Source organism: Otolemur garnettii, unplaced genomic scaffold, assembly GCF_000181295.1.
Source record: "Otolemur garnettii isolate 467f Iridium unplaced genomic scaffold, OtoGar3 scaffold00023, whole genome shotgun sequence".
Taxonomy (NCBI): Eukaryota; Metazoa; Chordata; class Mammalia; order Primates; family Galagidae; genus Otolemur; species Otolemur garnettii.
The window spans coordinates 5248587-5268221 of record NW_003852418.1 but is presented as its reverse complement, the minus strand read 5'-3'; the positions used below and the strand labels follow the sequence as shown (position 1 = coordinate 5268221).

Sequence of the window (19635 nt, the reverse complement as noted above, 5' to 3'; positions counted from 1 at the left end):
CAAACCATTTTAATAAAATAAACATGCTATCTTTGGAACTGATACCTGTAGAAAAAGTTCATATTAAGGCCAAAAGCACATCTTGATTTGTAAGCCATTTATTTATCTTTGGAAGTAATAATAGAAACTGTGTATGGGCTGGGCTCTAATCCTATGGCTTGCTTTGTCGGATGTCCAGATGGCCTAGCTTTAGCCTTTGCCTACATTTCCTGCTGATCCTTGGAGAAGGGAAATGTGCATCCTGCCTGTACAAATAAAATCTAGACCACTTTCATTTCTATTTCATTGTGTGGGGAGTAGAGCGTTTTATATAGATGGCACAATATCACTTTGTCTAGCAAACAGAGGAATATGTCCAGAATTGGTAAGAAGCCACATTCTTCCTCCCACTGAAAGTTTGCCCTGTGACTGCTAGAAAAAAAGTTTTGTCTGTGAAGCTGCCTGAGCCCAGGCACAACCCAGAAATGAGCTTGCCTCCTTGTGGTGTTTCAAAGACACTAGCAGGATTCACACAAATTTTCAGAAGAGGTTTTTCTTAGATTTTCTTGGATTTAGCAGGTAAAAAGGGAAAATATTTGCCATTTTTCTGAAGGTGGCCAACCCAGAAATAAACAAACATAAGCCAGGATTTTAAAACCTATGCAAAACAAATTCCGTTTTCCTTTAAAATGTTTTCTCTAAAGCCAGGCTCAATGGCTCATGCCTGTAATCCTAGCAATCTGTGAGGCCGAGGCAAGTGGATTGCTTGAGCTCAGGCGTTTAAGATCAGCCTGGGCAAGAGTGAGACTCACCACCTTTCTACTAAAAATAGAAAAATTAGCCAAGTGTTGTGGCAGGTGCCTGTAGTCTGAGCTACTTGGGAGGCTGAGGCAGAAGGATTGCTTGAGCCCAGAAGTTTGAGGTTGCTGTGAGCTGTGATGCCCACAGTATTCTTCCCAGGGTGACTGAGTGAGACTCTGTCTCAAAAGAAGAAAAAATTTTTTTTCTTTACCGTATACTTCAAAATGATAAATTTTATGTTATGTGTATTTGGTCACAATATAAAAGTTTTCACCATCAAATTTCTCATCTGCTAAGTATTTTTTAAAACTAAAAGGTGATTACTATGAAATCAATATTTAACCACCTATACAATCATACAAATGGCAAAACATAACTATAGTCCATAAAGTAGAAGGGAAGAGGAGAGAGAGGGGTGGGGAGGGGGGATCCAATGTACTCAATACTACTATGAAATCAATATTTAACCACCTACACAATCATATGAATGGCAAAACATAACGATAGTCCATAAAGTAGAAGGGAAGAGGAGAGAGAGGGATGGGGAGAGGGGATATGGAAGAAGGGGGACTATTCGGGGGGACCTCACCTAATGTGCATGATGCAATGGTACATTTCAAAACTATTAAGAAATGAGTATAATTGTGGGAAAAAAATAAAGGGAGATGGTATTGGCATGGGATTAAGGGCTCATTCTCTTCAAATTTTCTGGGGCCCCATTCTAAGCAAAATTTTGTGACTTATCCCCACCAGCTGGGTCACAGATATACCATATATTGATTTGCCTTCTTCTGGGCAGTGACCTTACTTAAGGCAATGCTATTCTGATTGCTATTATTTAATTACTCAAATCAATATGTAGAACGTTCCAACACCCCAGGAATTTTCCTTGTGTCTCATCCTAGTCAGTACCTGCCCCGTAGATAAACAGTACATCTGGCTTTTATCACCATAGATCACTTTCACCTGTTCTTGAATTCTTAGTGTAAGTGGAATCATCACACTGTCTTCCTTTTTCTGTTTTTGGCACACAAAATTTTGTTCGGATCTTCCATGCTGTCATGTGGGCCTTGTCCCTCCCTCCTCCCTGCGTGGTGTCCTGCTCATGCCTGTGCATCATTTTGTCCATTCATGGCACCCACCTAGGTCTGGCTCCCAGGCCTTCTCTATTCTCTGATTCCCTCCTCGTCAACAGCTTCTGAATCAGCCTCTTTCTTGCCCTAGTCTTTTGTCTCTGTGCTCCCAGGACTGGTCTGTGCCCAGGGTGATGTGTGACAAGCAGCAACAGGTTCACAGTGTTGTAGAATGTTCAGAGCACAAAGTTGTCATTGTTTGTCATTCCGGCCCCACATGGTACCTTCCCAAGCTACTCAGAACTATTGACTTAATGTGAATGTCTGTATCAGACCAGGCTCCTTCTGGGTCTTTGTAACTGTCACCCACACCATGGTCTCATTATACCTGTCATTGCTGCTTTACTTGGATGCCTCACTGTCTTATTCCGTGGATATACAGCCTGCCTTTCTTCTGGGTGCTAAATTTCACATGCTTAGTGCTCTGGCTGGCAGGTGAGATGTACAGAGTATGGACCAAGTAGGGTTTCTTTCACAGAAGGTTTCTTTCTGGAAGATTGTTCACCTCAATACCCCATGTGGTTAGACAAAGGTCTTCTTAAGGAGACAGATGGATTTCAAAACATGGGCCTCTGTGAGGGGTTTCTTATTAAATATATTGTGTCATGACGAGGGTCACATCTTTGTCCTTTAAATACTTTAAGCCAAATGTTAAATCTATGTATCTGCAGGCGGTGGGGTGGGGGGTGGTCATGATCATGGGAACCTTAGACATGTATGCGACATCGTCTTGTGGACGTCTCAGCTTATTTTGACTATAGGTTTGGGAATCTGGGGGTGGGGGAGTTCTAGTTCTGTGACAGCTTCTCTTGTATGGCTGCACTCCCTCCTCTATCCTCTACAATAAGGGTTGCTTCAGAGACCCGAGGAAGTGTAAGATACTGTAAGCAAGCTGTCTATCAGTAGATCTCTGTACATTTCCTTTCTTCTCAACCTAGACCCTCAGGGGCTCATGAATTTCTGACATGAAGTTCCTGGAGTGCAGAACTCCAGGTAATATACTAGGGTGCATGTTCCTGGGAAGAGAGTCTGGAAAATTTCCACCATACTTTCAGAATTTTGCACTCCTCTGAAGTTCAAAGCTATAGGTATAGACTTCCCCCAGTGACACTTCTGGTGATGTACACAAACATCTCAAGTACAAGAGGAGAAAGTGGGGAGCTGGAATGGCATGCCGTCCTCGAGTGCCCTGTCCCTGCCCTTTCTAGATTAGGGGGTCATGGTCCTCTCTGGACCTTGATTTCCTTCCTGGAGCCTCTGGCAGTTGGATTTGATAGCCTCACATATTTCTTGTACATTCTTGTTGAATAGTTCATTTTAGAGATAGAAGAGAATGGATATAATAAACATGAGTTTTCCATGTATTTAAAAAAGAATGTGCTACTTACAAAAAAAAAAAAAAAAAGCATTCTGTACTTCATTCCTGCTTCTGTCTCTCTCTTTGAACCACTAGTACATCTACCTTTTAAAGAATTCCAATTGTAAGTCAAATGGATCATTAAAGAAAAGAAAGAACAAAACAAAATAATAATCTGATGGCTTCTTGGTGCCAGATATAGGAAGAACGCTATAATGAACTCACATGGCCTGTTCTTGAAGGAATGGAGGGAGAGATAACCACAGGTAACTCTGCACACAGACGTGTGAACTGGCACATCATGGACATAAGGACATTTATATACCCACAGAGAGGTTCGTTCCTGTATTTGCACATACTTGTAGAAATACACAAAAAGACTAAACATTGGAAAGACTAATGCTTTATTTCCTTTCTGGTGGTCAGCAATTGAAATCCGCTAATGTCTGGTATAGGAGAGCAGAGAACCATGGAGAAAAAGTCAATGGACGAGAGCTTGATGTGGCCACTGGCTCAACTCCCAAAGTATTGAAGTTTGCTCCTCTTAATTCTGTCCAGGTCCAGTCTGTGAATAATTATATTAAGGAATTGGGCAGAGTCATCAAAGAGCTATAAACTATCACCTTTGGGGCCTCATTGGAGATTGATGGGAACTCTGGAGAGTTGATAATGGTGATCAAAGGGTCTATATATTTAAAATGCACAAAGGATGAGCCCAGAAATTATCTGCCTGCCAACCTAACTTCTCTACCTGGAACAAATTATCCAAAAATCAATTTGCAAACACCTTTGAGATAACAAGGTCTTGAGTAATAACCTCCATGGCTTTGTAAAGCAAAGCATCCAGCTTGACTAATCTGCTTAATTTCCTCCTCTGACCAAATGGCAGGCTGCAATAGAGGCAGTCTCAAGCTGTCCCTTAAGATCTGCTTTGAGTCACGCTGAGAAAATACTGTCCACCCTGTTTCTTTGCAATTCTTCTGATTCTAGAGAATCTTTCCTTCCAGGTAATTAATTAGAAGGAAAACGCTGAATGGGTCTCTATCTGAAAGCCCTGACCTGAGCTCTAAGCTAAAACTCAGACCTACCTTTATCCACTGGAATAGCCCAGAAGCCCTCCAGAAGTAACAATTTCTCAAACAAAGTTACATTGTACTCTCCCCCCCCACCCCACCCCAGGGCATCCTCCTTTTCCACTTCCTCATTCTACTCTAAGAACCATTAATTTGTTCATACTCCTTGACAGATAATCTCGTTCTTGTTGGTCCTACAAAAATGTGATAGAAGAAAGACTAAAGTCATTGGCGTGAAGATGTTCATTGCAGCATTATTTACACAACTTGGAACAACTCGTGGGTCCAACAACCAAAGAATACTTAGCGTGATAACCTGATGGCTTGTTCTGTAGATATTAAAGGCTATGATGATAAAGCCTGTGCTTTTGTGGGTAAAAAAATGATGCTTAAAATATAATAAATGAAAGAAGAAGAGCAAATCTACTTTGGTTCTATGTGTTATTGTAACCACGTTAAAAGGTGTCAGTATATAAATAAAAGTTGGAATGGAACCTGGAAAAATAAAAAGACTAATGTTAGGAGGTGGAGAAGGGGACGCATTTTCTCTTTTCATTTTCTTTATTGTTGTTCCATGTCTATTTTTGCTACAAATACAAATACACCCAGCTTGATTTTTTTAAACATGGGTATTAAGTGGCAAACAGCGTTTCACGGGGAGAAGTGGTCCACAGAGGCGAGCAGGCGTAGGTATCATCCTACCTTTTCTTCATGACCTGGGTTAGCTGACCTGATTTCTTGGGTTCTCAGTATTTTTATCCATCACAGGGCAGGTAATAATGTCCCAAGAATTACATGCAATGATGCACGTGAGGTTTTCTGGTATATAAGATGTCCAAGTAAGTGTTAAGTTTTGCCGCTTTGCTATGGGTGGAGGATTGCCAGGAAAAGGTCATCATACACATCTGTTGAAATTCTTGTTGACTTAGCTGACTGTGGAAGTCAGTGGGTGGGGAGTGGCGACATAGTGCAATAAAAGGTAACTCAGTGTAGCTTTGCTTTGACCCTTCATTCCCGCTGGGTCCAGCATGGCCAATGACACTTTTTCTGCTGGAAGGAACCTGCCAGAATCGGGAAGAAGCTGAGATTCTGCTATGCCATCAGCCTTATCCTACTTAGGCTCACGACACTGTTTGGGGACCTCTAGGTCCCTGTAGAAGACATGGTAATAAACTGCAGACTGGGTTTCGAACCACACTTCAGCAAAGCGTGCCTCCTTCTGAGGGTGCAAAGCGGAGGACTCACAGCAGCCTCTTTGCTATGTTAACCTCGTGTCACCTTCTTTCCTTCCTCTCTTTAAATAAGGGAAGTATAGTAGGTGTTGACTATAGTTCTGGAATAAATACTGCATCAGGTGTTTACAAACACTTGAAAATTAAAGTAGGACAGGACTGGGGTTAAAACCCGGGGTTTTGGATGATTTCCTCTGGCTATATCTAGAGTTCTGTCCTTGTCCTCCCTCACTTGGAGTCTGCTCTGCAAACCACTCGAGTATGACAGTCCTTTGTGCTTGCTTGTCTTACAGAGCCCCCCACGCCCATCGCCCCGCCAGAGCTGCTGGCTGTGGGGGCCACCTACCTGTGGATCAAGCCGAACGCCAACTCCATCATCGGGGACGGCCCCATCATCCTGAAGGAGGTGGAATATCGCACCACGACGGGCACGTGGGCAGAAACTCACATCGTCGACTCCCCCAACTACAAGCTGTGGCATCTGGACCCCGATGTGGAGTATGAGATCCGGGTGTTACTCACGCGACCAGGTGAAGGGGGCACGGGACCTCCAGGGCCTCCCCTCACCACCAGGACCAAGTGTGCCGGTAAGAGCCTTCCTCCAGATTTCATTCTGAGAGGCTGCGCCATTGCCACCACCCGTCTTCCTCTGGCCTTTCTGTGACGAATCACTCCTGTGTTTCTTTGACAGGAGTGCACTTCCTGTTGTGGTTTGGGTCTGGCTCTGGCTGCATCTCGGGGGACTTGGCTTGGACAGTAATTCCAAGAGCCTCCTTACTTTGGCTGTGACACAGAGAGGTTCTGAGAGTGTTTCTGATGGGGCACGGGCTCTGTCTCACAGGGACCCCAAGTGCCAGTTGTCTGATGAGGCTTCCTTGTGCTAATCTCTTAGCTCCATGTCTCTGATGGCTCCTGGTCCTATTGCTCTGAGGGTTTCTGGCTCTGGTCTTCTGAGGTCTCTTGGCTCTGGTTGTGTCTCTGAGGGCTCCTGGCTCTGCGTCCCCTGAGGACCACACTTAGACTAAATACGGGCTATGTCCTAGATATAGGATATGAGGACTCCTGGTTATGGTCAATCTCTAAGGTGTTTCTGATTCTAATTTAGTCCTGAGGGTCCCAGGTGGGGCTGTAGCCCTGGGTTTTGGCCATTTCCCTGACAGTTCTGACGGTTCCTGGTTCTCGTTTTCTTTCTGAGGGACTTCTGTGCTAACCACATGCTTGCTAAGTGGCTCCTGGCTCTGACAGTGTCTCTAAATTGTCCTAGAATTGCTTTAGTCCCTAGGAACCTTCAGACTCTGTATCCCCTGGGGGTTCTGGGCTCCTACACAAGAGTCTGGGTTGTGACTGTTTTTCTGAGGTCCTCTAGATTCTACTCAGATCTCTGTGGGCTCCTGGCCACATTTCTGTTTCCCTGACATTCCTGGATGTTGCCTAAGAGTTTGCTGGCTGGGAATGTGTCTGGGGGTGGAGTGGGGAGGGATTCTTTGAATCCGACTGTATCTCTGAGGCTTCTACTGCATTTTTAATAAGGGGCTATTGGCTGGGACTGTGCATCTGACTGTATCCCTGAGACCTTCCTGGCTCTGAATGCTACTCAAGAAATTAGAAGAACTTGGGAGTTTAGTTTTTGCAAATCACATTATTTATGTTGCCTCATTTTTTCCACTTTAACTATTCATTATAAGTACTTTTATCCCCTTATACGTGAAGAAATGGAGGGTCAATATTTTCATACTTCTTGTCCATAGTCGCAGACTTGGCCAGCGGCGGCACAGTGAAGATTAACACTCATATAGATTTTCTGACTGTAAGCTGTGTATCTCCGGCCCCACCATGATAGAGAGAGGCAAGTGCTTGCAGCACGGTGTGCAGAGCTGGGAGTGGTGCCGTGGAAGTGGATTTCAGGGGAGTGGGAAGCATGCGCTTCCAAGGGACAAAGTGTTGCTGAAAGCTTCTGTTTAGGGGAAAGGATTCACCAGCGCAGCAATCATGAGCAAAAAGCAAAGTAAAGACCGGTCAGTTCTGCTCTAATACAACACACAGGTCCCTAAAAACCACCCCTCTGTGCCAAGTAATACAGTAAGCACCAGAGAGCTTCTGGGGGAAAAGTGGGGCCTGGGGGTCACACTCATGCTTCATCCATGACATATTAAAAAAAAGAAAGAGAAACCTCCTGAAAAGGGTACTCAGTATTATACATGTGAAATGGCTGAGTAATACATAAAGCAGCCATAGTCTGAAAATCCAAAATCCTGAATACTCCAAAATCTGAAACTTGCTGAGTGCCAGTGTGCTGCCACGGGAGGGGACAGAGGTGATGTAGTTAACACGGCAGAAAAATGTCTATAGACAACACGCTGAAAACGCATGAGGGGCACGTATAGGACTAGGGCCATGTGACTCCATGACAGGACAAGAAAGTGTGTCCATTTGTAAAATCAAAGACAGGATTCTCAGACTAAAGGCATTGTTACTGAGGCAGATGATTCTGGAAGAAACCTTTTAAAAGTCACCCAAGGCCATGCTTCCTCCTGAGGAGAGGACCCACTTCCTGGTCCCTTAAATGCTACTTCTGATGTTTCTTCTCATGGGAAAAAGAAAATGCAATGCACAGCAACCTTTTCATCAAAACACAGCACTGCAGTGGAGACGGAGAGCCTGCTGTCGTGGACGCAGTGTTCTAACAGCGGGTATGGATATTCCGAAGATTCCACTGTGTGCTGAGTTACCCTGAGCACATGTTTTTTACACTGTATTCATGGTATGTTATATTTTTTACTGTTGAGTACCTATCTGTGAATAAGTATAAGAAATTGGTGGCTTATTGATGGCATATAAATTCTGAGTCAGGAATGATTGGGACACCAAACAGCCACAGATTGTCCACATGCATGCGTGGCTGAGATGGAGACCCCTTTGCTTTCTGATGGCTCAGTGTATACAAACTTTGTTTCATGCACAAAATTATTAAAAATTATTGTATAGCATTACCGTTAGGCTAAGTGCATAGGGTATATGTGACTCTAATCATAAATGAATCCTGTGTTCAGACTTAGGTCCGGTCCCCAACATACCTCATTATGTACATACAAATATTCTAAAATCCCCCAAATTCTGAAGTCTGAAATACTTCTAAGCATTTCAGATAAGGGCTATGTAACCTGTGTCCCAATAGATACGGTGTGTTACCTTGAGATGGACCTGAAGTTTGCACGTGGCAGTGGGCATCAGAAAGGTTGCAGCCTGTGAGTTACTGCACAGGGTGGAAGGGAAGCTGTCTGAAATTGGGGAAAGGTTTTGGGTAGAGTTCATAACACAAGTGGTGAACAGAGGGAGCAGGTAGGGGTTGGAGGTGTGTGAGTTTTGTGAATTCCTAAGTGGCTGTGGTTCGTGCAGTTGGCTAGGTGGATGCAATTTGCAGCTTCAACAGCGCTTCTTAAGAATATCACACCTAAGCAAATGCGAAATTTGCATTATGCTCAAATTGTCTGTTCTTATATCTGTAGCATCGGAACAAATTCATGTTTTCAAAACATGCGTGATCATGGAATTGGCTGTAACTATTCTTAAGTATCTCAGTGGTGTGTCTTCGTAGTTTGTAAGGCGAGTGTTTTTGTTGCAGGGAAATATTCCTTCGAAGGTTATTGAGCCACGATGATGCACAGAGATGCCGTTTTCTTGATTATTTTCAAACCAGGCCTTTGGTAAAATTCCTCATTGAAATCTGATTATGAAACTGACGCCTTTAAAAGGACATAAGGGTATGTTATTAAACTGGGTAATACCTTATCTCAGCTTTGCAATGCAATATTCATCCATAAAAGTAATTGATTTGATCCTGCTGATGAAACTTCTCTCTTTCCAAAGGGTAAATGTGAGGGTTTCCAGGGTTTTTGATCTTTATAAATGATATTCAAAGTACTTTAGCGGCCCCCATGGACTTATCTGCCCATGATTGTATAATACATTTTGAAATTCAATTGCAAGATGATCATCTCAATAAAAATTTACAACCTATTGCTAACTGTTGCCACGACTGCGTAATGGATTTTACATGTTGAAAACACAATAGTCTGACTATCGCTATAAAAATTATGGGTTGAAATGCTGTTTGTGGTATTTTATTTCAAAAAACGTTGGTGTTTAAGTAAGTTACAGCTGAAATCTTGAATAATCCACATTTGACGAAATATGTCATCAAGAAGATAATCTTCTGTCCTGCACTGCCACTGACAGTGGAATGTTTTTTGCCTCAGAATTAATTTTTAGGAGAATTCCAAGGGCCAGTAGCTATTTGGGGGTATTGTTTATTGGTGTTGGAAGTCTAGGGCCCCCTCCCCACTTCTTATTCTGTTATTAGTCCCATTGGATACGTACTTATTACTTTACAAAACAGAAAATGAGAGAATGTGGAGTTTAGAAGGTATAATTTCTGCCCAGAGAAATGTATAGACTGGGTTAAGATTTCAACAAAAGAGAACAAAAAAAGTGAAACTTAAACACAAAGTTGAACCCAGAAATAGCATATTTCATGGAGGAAAACAGGGTTGCATGGAAACAGAAATGTTGGCAGAATAATCTAGAACAGTGGTTCTCAGCATGGGCTCCCCAGAGCACTAGCATCAGTATCTCTACAGGCTGAATGTTTGTGAACATTTGATGAAGATTTGTATGTTGCCATCCTAACCCTTAAGGCGATGATATTAGGATGTGGGGCTTTGGAAGGTGACGAAGTCATGAGGACAGCATACTCCTAAATGGAATTAGTGTCCTTATAACAGAGACCCCAGAGAGCCCCCTCACCCCTTTTGCCATGTGGGAACCCAGGAAGTGAGGCCATCCACAAGACACCTGAGCTGCTGGTGTCTTGATATGGCACTACCCAGTTTCTAGAATTGTGACCAAAAAATATCATTTACAAATTATCCAGCCTATGATGTTCTGTTATAGCAGTCCAGATGAATTAGTGCAAGTGTCCCCTGGGAACTTGTTAGAGATTCAGATTCTTAGCTGAATTATAAATTCTAGCAGTGAGGCCTGGAAATCTGTCCTGGATGCAGCCCTCAGGGTGAGGCTGCTACCTACCCAAACGTAAGAATCACTGCCATACTGTGACATACATGCCAAAATGTCTGCAGTTTGATCTTTGCATTGGCTCTGAGACATAGATAGGAGGAAACCTGAGTCTGGGAATCCTGGAGTCCAAGTCACAAGTTTAGTGCTGAGCAGTGAGGAACTCCCCACCACATAATCTCATGGAGTATGCAACCTTGGAGATGGCCAGAGATGTGGACCCCACACTCATCCACACCGGCTTTGCATCTCTTTTGGACATACAACCTTTAATGGTTTAGGTACCTGCTTGTTGGTATTTTAAAATTACCATCTGGCTTTAGAATGTTCTCTCCATCACTGTCATCCCAAATCTGTCTCCATGCAACTTCCACTTAGGGGTTTGTGATCATTTAGAAATAAATCCCAGAAGACATATTCCTCCTCATCTCAAAAACAGGTTGTTAGCAACCCAAAGTTGTTTGTCTTATTCTTTTGCCCCAGAAATCTCTTTCCTTTGTCCCCCAAATCCTCACTTGAGCTAGACCCCAGGCATCTTTCTTCATCAGGTCATAGTTATGGAATCACAAATTAACAATCCAGAAAACCAAAAGATCACCTATCCCCCTTGCCAGCACTTACTCCGATACATCAGAGCCTCCCTTGCCTGGGCTCCCCCTTCATTGTGGTCTCGGAGAGTTCCAGCCTCTCCATGTGCGAAGTGGCTTTGTGTAGCTGGAGGATGCTACTGGTCTGGGGGGCTCTCTTCCTTCCCTCTACTGAGGGTCGATTGCACGTTATATTTTATTTACACATTTATGGATTTCTACGTGTGGTGATCTGTATCTACCTCTCCCTTTTCTCTAGGGGAATAAAATAAGATAATTTCAAATTTCTAGGCAAAATGAAGTGAGAGGAGTCAATAGAACTGAGTGAAAAGGATATGGGCTTTAGAGCCAAAAAGAATCCAGTTTTTATTTCGAGCTGGACACTGGCTAGCTGGATGACCGGAAATGAGCTGTGTTATCTCTCGCCCATCTAAGCGAGATTACGATGTGCCATGTTGCTGTGAAGCTTCTGTGAGATAAGGTATATTCCTAGAAGAGAGCACAGAACATTGGAGCCCTTTATTGAACATTATTTAGAAATAAATCTCAAGTCTAGAGAGAGGATGTCAGCATCTAAACTACTTTGCTTCACTGGGGCATAGTGGACCCAACCGTAAGAAGGATCCCTCCAGTCGCTACTCTCTATACTTTCCTAGACAGTGGTCTTCAGCACCAGAGCTCTGATCACTTCTGGAAGACGGGGCATTGTGGCTGAGCACGGGTCCTGGAGTCCTTGATGTGTATGTTGCAATGGGGCCTGGGGTAGGAGGATGGGGATTGTTCTTTTTCCAATTCTGTTTCTAGTTCTGAGTAAGAGAGAGAAGCATGTTATCCAGACTGTTCTCTCTTCTAGAAGACCAAGGCTTATGAGAATGCTCTCTGCTCTAGTCCAGAGCAGGGAGTGGAGGTGAGTCCTGAGCTCTGAGCCCGAGCAATGAGCAGCCTTAAATGGTCTGCGTGTTCTCTGAGGGGCTGTTGGACCTATAGGCAGGGGTCCTTCCAGCTAGCTTATGGTTCGGTGAAGAGGAAGAGAAGGGCAGAAAGAAGTAATTGAACCAAAAAAATGAACCAGGTCCTGAAATTAGCCATGGGAAGCTTTTTCTTCATTTTTCCAAGCCTTGTGTGCATCATCTCTACAATGGGGGTTCTATACCCTGGCCTGACTCTTGGGGCTCTGAAACAGAATAAAATGCAACATGCTTCAGGGCAGGACCTCAGTATGAACACAGACATCTAGCTTCTGTAATTCATAAATCTTAGGGGCACACAGAAAGATTAGCCAATGGAAATTGAATCACCATCCCACCTAGAATCAAAGCAATGTAGTCCAGGGGTCCTAACCACTAGTGTAGAAATCTTCAAGGCCATGAGAGACTGGGGAGGAGGGGTCTTCCTTGTGTGCTGCACCATGGTCTAAGCGACAGGGCTGCGAGCGCGGGGCTGGGGAGCCAGATGGAAGGCAGCACACAAGGTGGATTATGACCACCACTTCCTCAAAGGGATGTGGACAGGGTGTGCTGACAGTTTTTACATCCCTCCCCAGCCCACTTTCTTTGCTTCCACTGCGCTGCCTTCCTCCCCTGGAGTGTAGGATGACAAAAGAGAGGTAAGGATGAAAGACTGCTTAGATCATACTTGGTTCTGGAGTCTCTGCAGGAGCCACCAAATTGTCTACAAACAGACAAGCTTCTGAGAGCGTAAGATGTCCATCTCTTCTGTCCCCTTGACGTAAGAAAGAGGTGAAGGAAACGTAAAGCCTTGTGTCCATCAGCCTCCCATTCCCAATCTCAGAGACTCTCTTCCCCTAACCACGAAGCCTCCTTATCTGATCGGCTGACTGTGGTGTTGAGAGGGAAAACAGATCTCGCTCTGGGCACTTCTGAGTGATCTCTGGAAGAAACAGCTGCAAGTGCTGTCTGTAGCTGTCCTCTGTAGAATGTGGATGTATTTACTGCTTACTCTTATTGAGTTTGTCGTCTTAGGTGAAATTCCAAAGCAAAAGAAAAGCCCCTTTAAACATCCTGTTACACTTTTAGGTTTTTCTGCCATCCCCTGCTTCCTAGGGAGCTAAGGACCCCTAGAAGGTACAGGACAGTAGCAAGTCAATAAATGCTCCTTTAATCTCTCTTAACTTTGCAAGCCGAGGTTTGTAGGAAAAGTGAGTCAGAGAGGCGCTAATGACAATATAAGCTGGCAGTGTTTGTTTATTGATCAAGCTATCTGGATTTTAAAATGGATAGCCCCCAAGTATATTAAAATTAGAGTTCAGTCCCTCCTATAGCTATGAAAATCTTGAGATGGCAACATAAAGAAAATATATGATTATATAATGAGAACAGTGGCTACAAATTTGAGTATCTATTATATGCAAGGCCTGTGGTGTTAAGCTTGTTTTGCACATTTTACTTGTAATTTTTGCAGCAACCTTGTGGGTGGGTGTAATTTTTTCCACTGATGGTCTAGGAGAGAAATGACTTACCCAAGGCCACATGCTTGCTCAAGTGGCCCAGCTGGGAATTGACCTTTTAACTGTACAGACATAAAGCTCAATCTCTTTCTAATATGGCTCTCAAAATTCAGCATTATTATCAAACATAATACATCATGACCACATTGGGTTTATTCCAGGAATGCATTGATGGAAAATGTTGAATACTAGAAAAATTAGTGATATAACGCCTCGTATCAATAGGTCAGAAAAATAAAAATCATCTGATCCTCTCAAGAGAGGCTGAAATGTAATTTGAAAAAATTCAGCCTTCATTACTGATTGGAATTCTTAGTAAACTTGAAATGGAAAGGCACTTTCTTATTTCAAATAGAAAATGTTCTTTATAGCCTCAAAGCCTAGGAGAATAAACTAAAAAAAAAAGATATTAGAACTACTAAAATATTTCAGCACTATGGTTAGACACAAAACAAAGAAACAAAAATCAATGGTTTGTAATAACCATTATAAACATATATATTTTTAAATGCAATTAAAATATAAATACTTAGCAGTAAACCAAGAAATGTGTTGAATCTATGTGAAAATACACCTACCTACAAAGTTTTATTGAGGATGATAAAACAAGACTCAAATAAACGGAGCTATATGTCATGGTGTTGGGTTAGCAAATTTAATATTGTGAAGATATCAATTCTGCGCAAATTAATTTACGGGTTTAGTACAATTGCAATCAAAATCTTAATGAGATTCTTTTTGGAACTTGACAAAGTGATTTAAAAATTGATCTGAACAAATACACAGGAGAAAGTAGTCGAGACCATTTTTAAAAAGTGGCAGAGGGATTTTCCTCTGTGAGATATCAACATTTATAATAAGTATAATAATTAAAGCCCAGAAAAGAATACTGTATGCAGCAAAACTGATTTTTAAAATTTAGATGAATAAAAGATTGCATACCAAGTAGTATGTGATTAATCAATTACATGTGATACAAATTATTTGGAGAAAATACAGTTCATTGCATATATATCACGGTATGCTGAATAAATTATGGATAGTTTCTGAATTTAAATTAAAAGCAGGAAAAAACAAGAACTAGAGGAAAATAAAATATTATTCTTTTGTTGGAAGGGACTTGCAGTTCATTAAAAGCAAGCAAATACACGACTGAGGTCATGGTTTGCAAATTTTACTACCTAAAAAGAGAAGGCCATGACAAAAGAGAAGAAATCTTCTATTTCATATTAAAATTCAGAAAGCAAATGAGTGAGCTGGATACGCAAAACTATGTGACAAAATTGAGAAAAAGAGATAATATCTTTGCATACAAAGAGCTCTAACATTAGAATGTAATCGCACTGATTGAAAAAAAGGCTACAAGGTATAAAGAGGTAATTGCTAAACAAAACAGGAATGGCCAAAAGCATATTAAAGATGTCCAGTGTTACAGATAAATAAATTCATTTTTACCCATAATATTACATATATATTTTTTTAATTGGTAATAGCATTGGCAAGGAACAGCCACGCAGGCTCTTGAGGGCATTGCTGCGGGTGGGTTAACGGGCACAGCATATTAAGAGGACAATTTGCTATTTTCTTTTTTTTTTCTGGCTAAATAATCAGACCTGCTCAAAAGGGAGTTTTCTACATAGAGGTCATCATCGCATTATTTATAAGGACCAAAACTTGGAAATCACTTAAATGCACCAACAATAGAAGAATAGTTAAGTAACAATAGGAGGATATTTAAGTAACAATAGAAGAAAAGTAACAATAGAGGAATAGTTAAGTAACAATAGGAGAATAGTTAGGTGAATTTTGGTGTATGCACACAGTGGAATTGTGTGCTAGTCTGACAAACCCTGTTTTCATATTACATCTACCTAATGGTACGGGTCAATGTTTATGCTATAATAAGTTTTAAAAAATCAACCCACAAAGCTACATATGTAAGTTATTACTGTCCCAATTTAGTGAAATGTAAAGATATAATGCCTATAATTTATCCTATTAGGGTACATGTGAATTTGTCTAAAGGTTGAATATAAATGTCTTAACACAACAATTATGAGAAAGACATGATGGCTATGTTAGCCAGTTGGATGAGAGTTTTCCAAACTGCATATGCAAGCAGCACACTGTACCCTATGATAGAATTAATGTACACAATTGTGATCTAATAAAAAATAAATTAAACGATACTGCAACTGATGACCTCCTAGATCAATAAAATATGGCAGTAGCTTGCAAAAAAATAAAAAAATAAAAAAAAGAAAGAAAAATATATATATATAACCCATATGTTAGCGGGGCCAATTTATCACTGAGAGCTATGTGATATTGACCAGAACTCCCCATTTTGGATTCCGCAGGTTCAGATGCCCAGAGGAGCACATGGGCCCCTCTCACCTGTCCTCCCTCAATTCTAGAACATCCTTCTGTTTCTCCTGGCTGTCCTGACTGCACCAAATGTGTGCATCACACCACTTTCCCAAAGCTCCATGGGCATAAGGCCGTGTCCTGCCACAGCAAACATCTCTGAGTGTTTTTTGGGACCCAGGCAAAGGACTGCATTGCCACCCTTCCCAGCAGACAACTCAAAATCCTCCCTCAGACACAAAAGTCCTTCTGGCACTGGGGATTTTGTCCAGCATCCTACTCCTCCTGCACCTCCCAGCTGGCCCTCAGGTGCAGCCAAGTCTTCAAGTTCTCCGAGTAGTTTTATTTTCTCCAGGCTCTGTCATCGCCAGGGTGCACAAGCTTTGCACTGAGCTGAGCGTTAAGTCCTGCGGAGCAGGACGGAAGCTGATTCTGAGATCAAAGCCTTTCTTTTTTTATTTTTTAAGTAAATTTATTTCTGGTTGACAACCAGATCAACATATTTGATTTTGTTAGCTGGAATCCCTTTTGTGGTTATGTCCCCCACACAAAAAGTGTGCCATACACTCCCATCCCGTTCACACTCAGTGAGAGCACCCCAACCCCTCACTCTCCCTCACCACCCCTCCCTCCAACTGGAATTAAAATGAATTTTTCTCCCATGTGGACATGCATCAGATTGTCTGCTGGCATCATATTAGTTTTGAGTACGTTGGATAGCTGCTCTTCCATTCTTATGATACTTTACTAAGAAGAAAGATTTTCTTTTAATGGGAACAACCCTTTTTAAAATATATATTTTGATCTATTCACTCACGTGCATATGCAGACACAGACGTGTCGTATATACCTGTGTATATTTGTATACATGTATGTATATAGTATACATATGTATATGAGTGTATGTGTGTGTTCAGGTACTGAGGTTATGGGTCCATGTAAATATTGGTGTTTTACTTTGTTTTGCTATGCTGTATAAAATGTATACAATGTGAAGGCAGTTCCCTTATAGTCAAATGTGAGTACGAATGCTAAAAATTGTAAAACCTCAGTATAAATGTGAGAGGTTACCTTTATTACAGTTAGCTAATCACTGACATTTTTGGACAGTGCAGAAACAGTACCATTTTTGGTAAGCACTGGGATGCAAACTAAGCTTCAAACTCAGTGTTCAAATGGAACAAGGGGCAGGTAAGTGAGGGGTTTGCTGTTGGACCCTGGATTCGAGTTTGAATCCAGGTTCGGGCAGTAGGATGCTAGGCAACCTTGGGCAATTTGACCTTTCTGATCCAATTTCCACGTCTGTTAAATGGGTATAATGCTGTTTACCTCACTGAGTAGAAATAAAGGGTCATTAATATCAATGATGGTCAGTAATGCTCAGTGAGGCTTATTCTCACTGCAAGTGCCTGCAATGATCTAGACTCCATTGCTATCATCACTGCCAAGGTCTAGAGCAGTTACATGCTTTGCTCCAACTCACGGTTTAGGAAGTAGTTGAGGTTAGTGCAGTGCAGTCTGACGCAGCGTCCTTCTCTGAACCCGCTTGACCATATAACACGAAGTGCCTGGCCCCATCCCTGGGCCTTAGTAGGTGCTTAGTGAATGGGAGCTTTGGGCACCGTAAGCCCCTAAAGACTCACTTTCTCTCTCAATACCTGGCCTTCCTCGCCAGCAAACCCCCAGATCCCCACTGCCATGGGTCCATGAAGCAAAGGGAGGCCATGTGTTGCCTTCACAGAGAGATCTGGGAGGGTTCACCCCATCCAGAGCTTGGTGTGAGGCCTCAGCCAGTGTGTCATCAGAGCCAAAGGAAAGCCAAGGTGCCCTGCCCATCACTGGCTGTTCTAGAATGCAGAGAGAGGTCCGGCTACACGGAGAAGAATGGGAAAGTGACATGAAGAAGGGGGCCCAGACCTGGTGGTGCAGAGAGGAAAATGACTGTCCCTGCCAAAGAAAAAGTGGTGGAGAGTCCTGGGGGCCTCCAGCAGGGAGTGGTTTTCCGTCTGCCCCTGGCATGAAGATTTCCCTTGCTAGGGATGTCCAGAATCACTGGAACCAACTCACCCTTTTCCCTCTCGGGCTCAGGGAGGGAAGTGGGCACAGCCACTGCAGCTGTGGATGCTGTCTTTCTTGAGCTGCTTCGTTTCATCCTTGAAAAAAAAATGAAGAAGCAAATTTTTAAAATTTGAAAGCAACTTTTTGAAAATAGAAAATCGATCCCACGTTCCAATTCAACATATATTTTTGCTTGTGCCTATTTTCTTCCAGTCACTGACCCCATTCTTAAGTAGTTACTCCCATGTGCCAGTGAGAGTCTCACCTGTCACTCACCGTCGTAAAGTAAATATTTCACAGGTCTAAGCACTCCTTAAGAGGAGTTTTAACAATGTCTTAATGGCTCCATAGTGTCGCATAGAGTCTGATTAGCATAATTTGCTGCACAATTGGTGACTATTTAGAATGTCCTCATCTTTCTGCCTATAGCCTTCTGCTTAAATTATTTTCTGAGACTAAATTTCAAGGAGTGAGGTCTTAAAAGGTAGAGACATCCTTATGGTGTTTACATTTTACAGATTGCTCTCAATGAAATAATTATGCAGTTTTATGAGGATAAAAGCAGTGTGAGTACAAACTAGCTAGGCTTGCATACTATTGTTTAAATTTTGTGCATTTCCTGGACACGCTCGGAATCTCAAATTCATTTTATTTCATGTTTATCTACAGCCCCCTCTTCTTTATTCTTTTCCACCTTCCTCACTTGTGCAAGCCACTCCAATCTTTTTTTTTTTTTTTTTCCTGTTCCTCAGAAATACCCTGGTAGCCTCTTTCCTGCCTCAGGGCCTTTGCACATGTCCCCTCTCCCTGGAACTCTCCCCACCACTCCTTGCACAAGCTACCTCATCCTTAACTCTTTAAAAATTACTCTACAGAGGACCTTGTTGATCTCAATTAGCCTTCTCCTCATTCTCCTTTTATTCTCTCTTTAAAAATGTTTTTTGGGTACAAATAGTTAAATGTCTTTTAGGGTACATGTGATGTTTTGGTACAGGCATACAATATGAATTGATCAAATCAAGAAAATTGGGGGTATTTATCACCTCAGGCATTTACTATTTCTTTTTTAGGAATATTCCACCTTCATTCTTTTAGTTATTTTAAAGCATGTCTTATAACTCCTTGTTGATGATAATCAACTCACTATGCTATCAAATATTGTTCATTCTATCTACCTCCCTAACTATATTTTTACACCCATTAACTATCCCCATTTTATCCCCCCCCCACGTCTTGCTACCCTTTCTAGCCTATTAACCATCATTCTACTCTCTGTCTCCATGAGATCAATTGTTTTTAATATGCAGCTCCCACGCGTGAGTGAGAGTGTGTGAGATGGGTCTTTCTGTACTAGGCTTGTCTCACTTAACAGAATGTTCTCCAGCTCCGTCCATGTTGTTGCCAATGGCAGGATTTCATTAATGTTTGTGGCCCTGTAATAGACATGGTGTACAGATGCATCACTATTGCCGTATTAATGTTTGTGGCCCTGTAATAGACATGGTGTA

The 19635-nt window shown here is 42.1% G+C and overlaps 1 protein-coding gene across 1 annotated transcript in view; it reads left to right on the top strand.

The window, feature by feature from the left end:
* Window positions 1–19635, top strand: part of PTPRT (protein tyrosine phosphatase, receptor type T) — a 762820-nt gene that overhangs the window by 191281 nt on the left and 551904 nt on the right. Inside the window, exon 6 of the mRNA XM_012803799.1 lies at window positions 5869–6162. Within this exon, the coding sequence (XP_012659253.1) occupies window positions 5869–6162 (294 nt within the window). The remainder of the gene's footprint in view (window positions 1–5868; window positions 6163–19635) is intronic.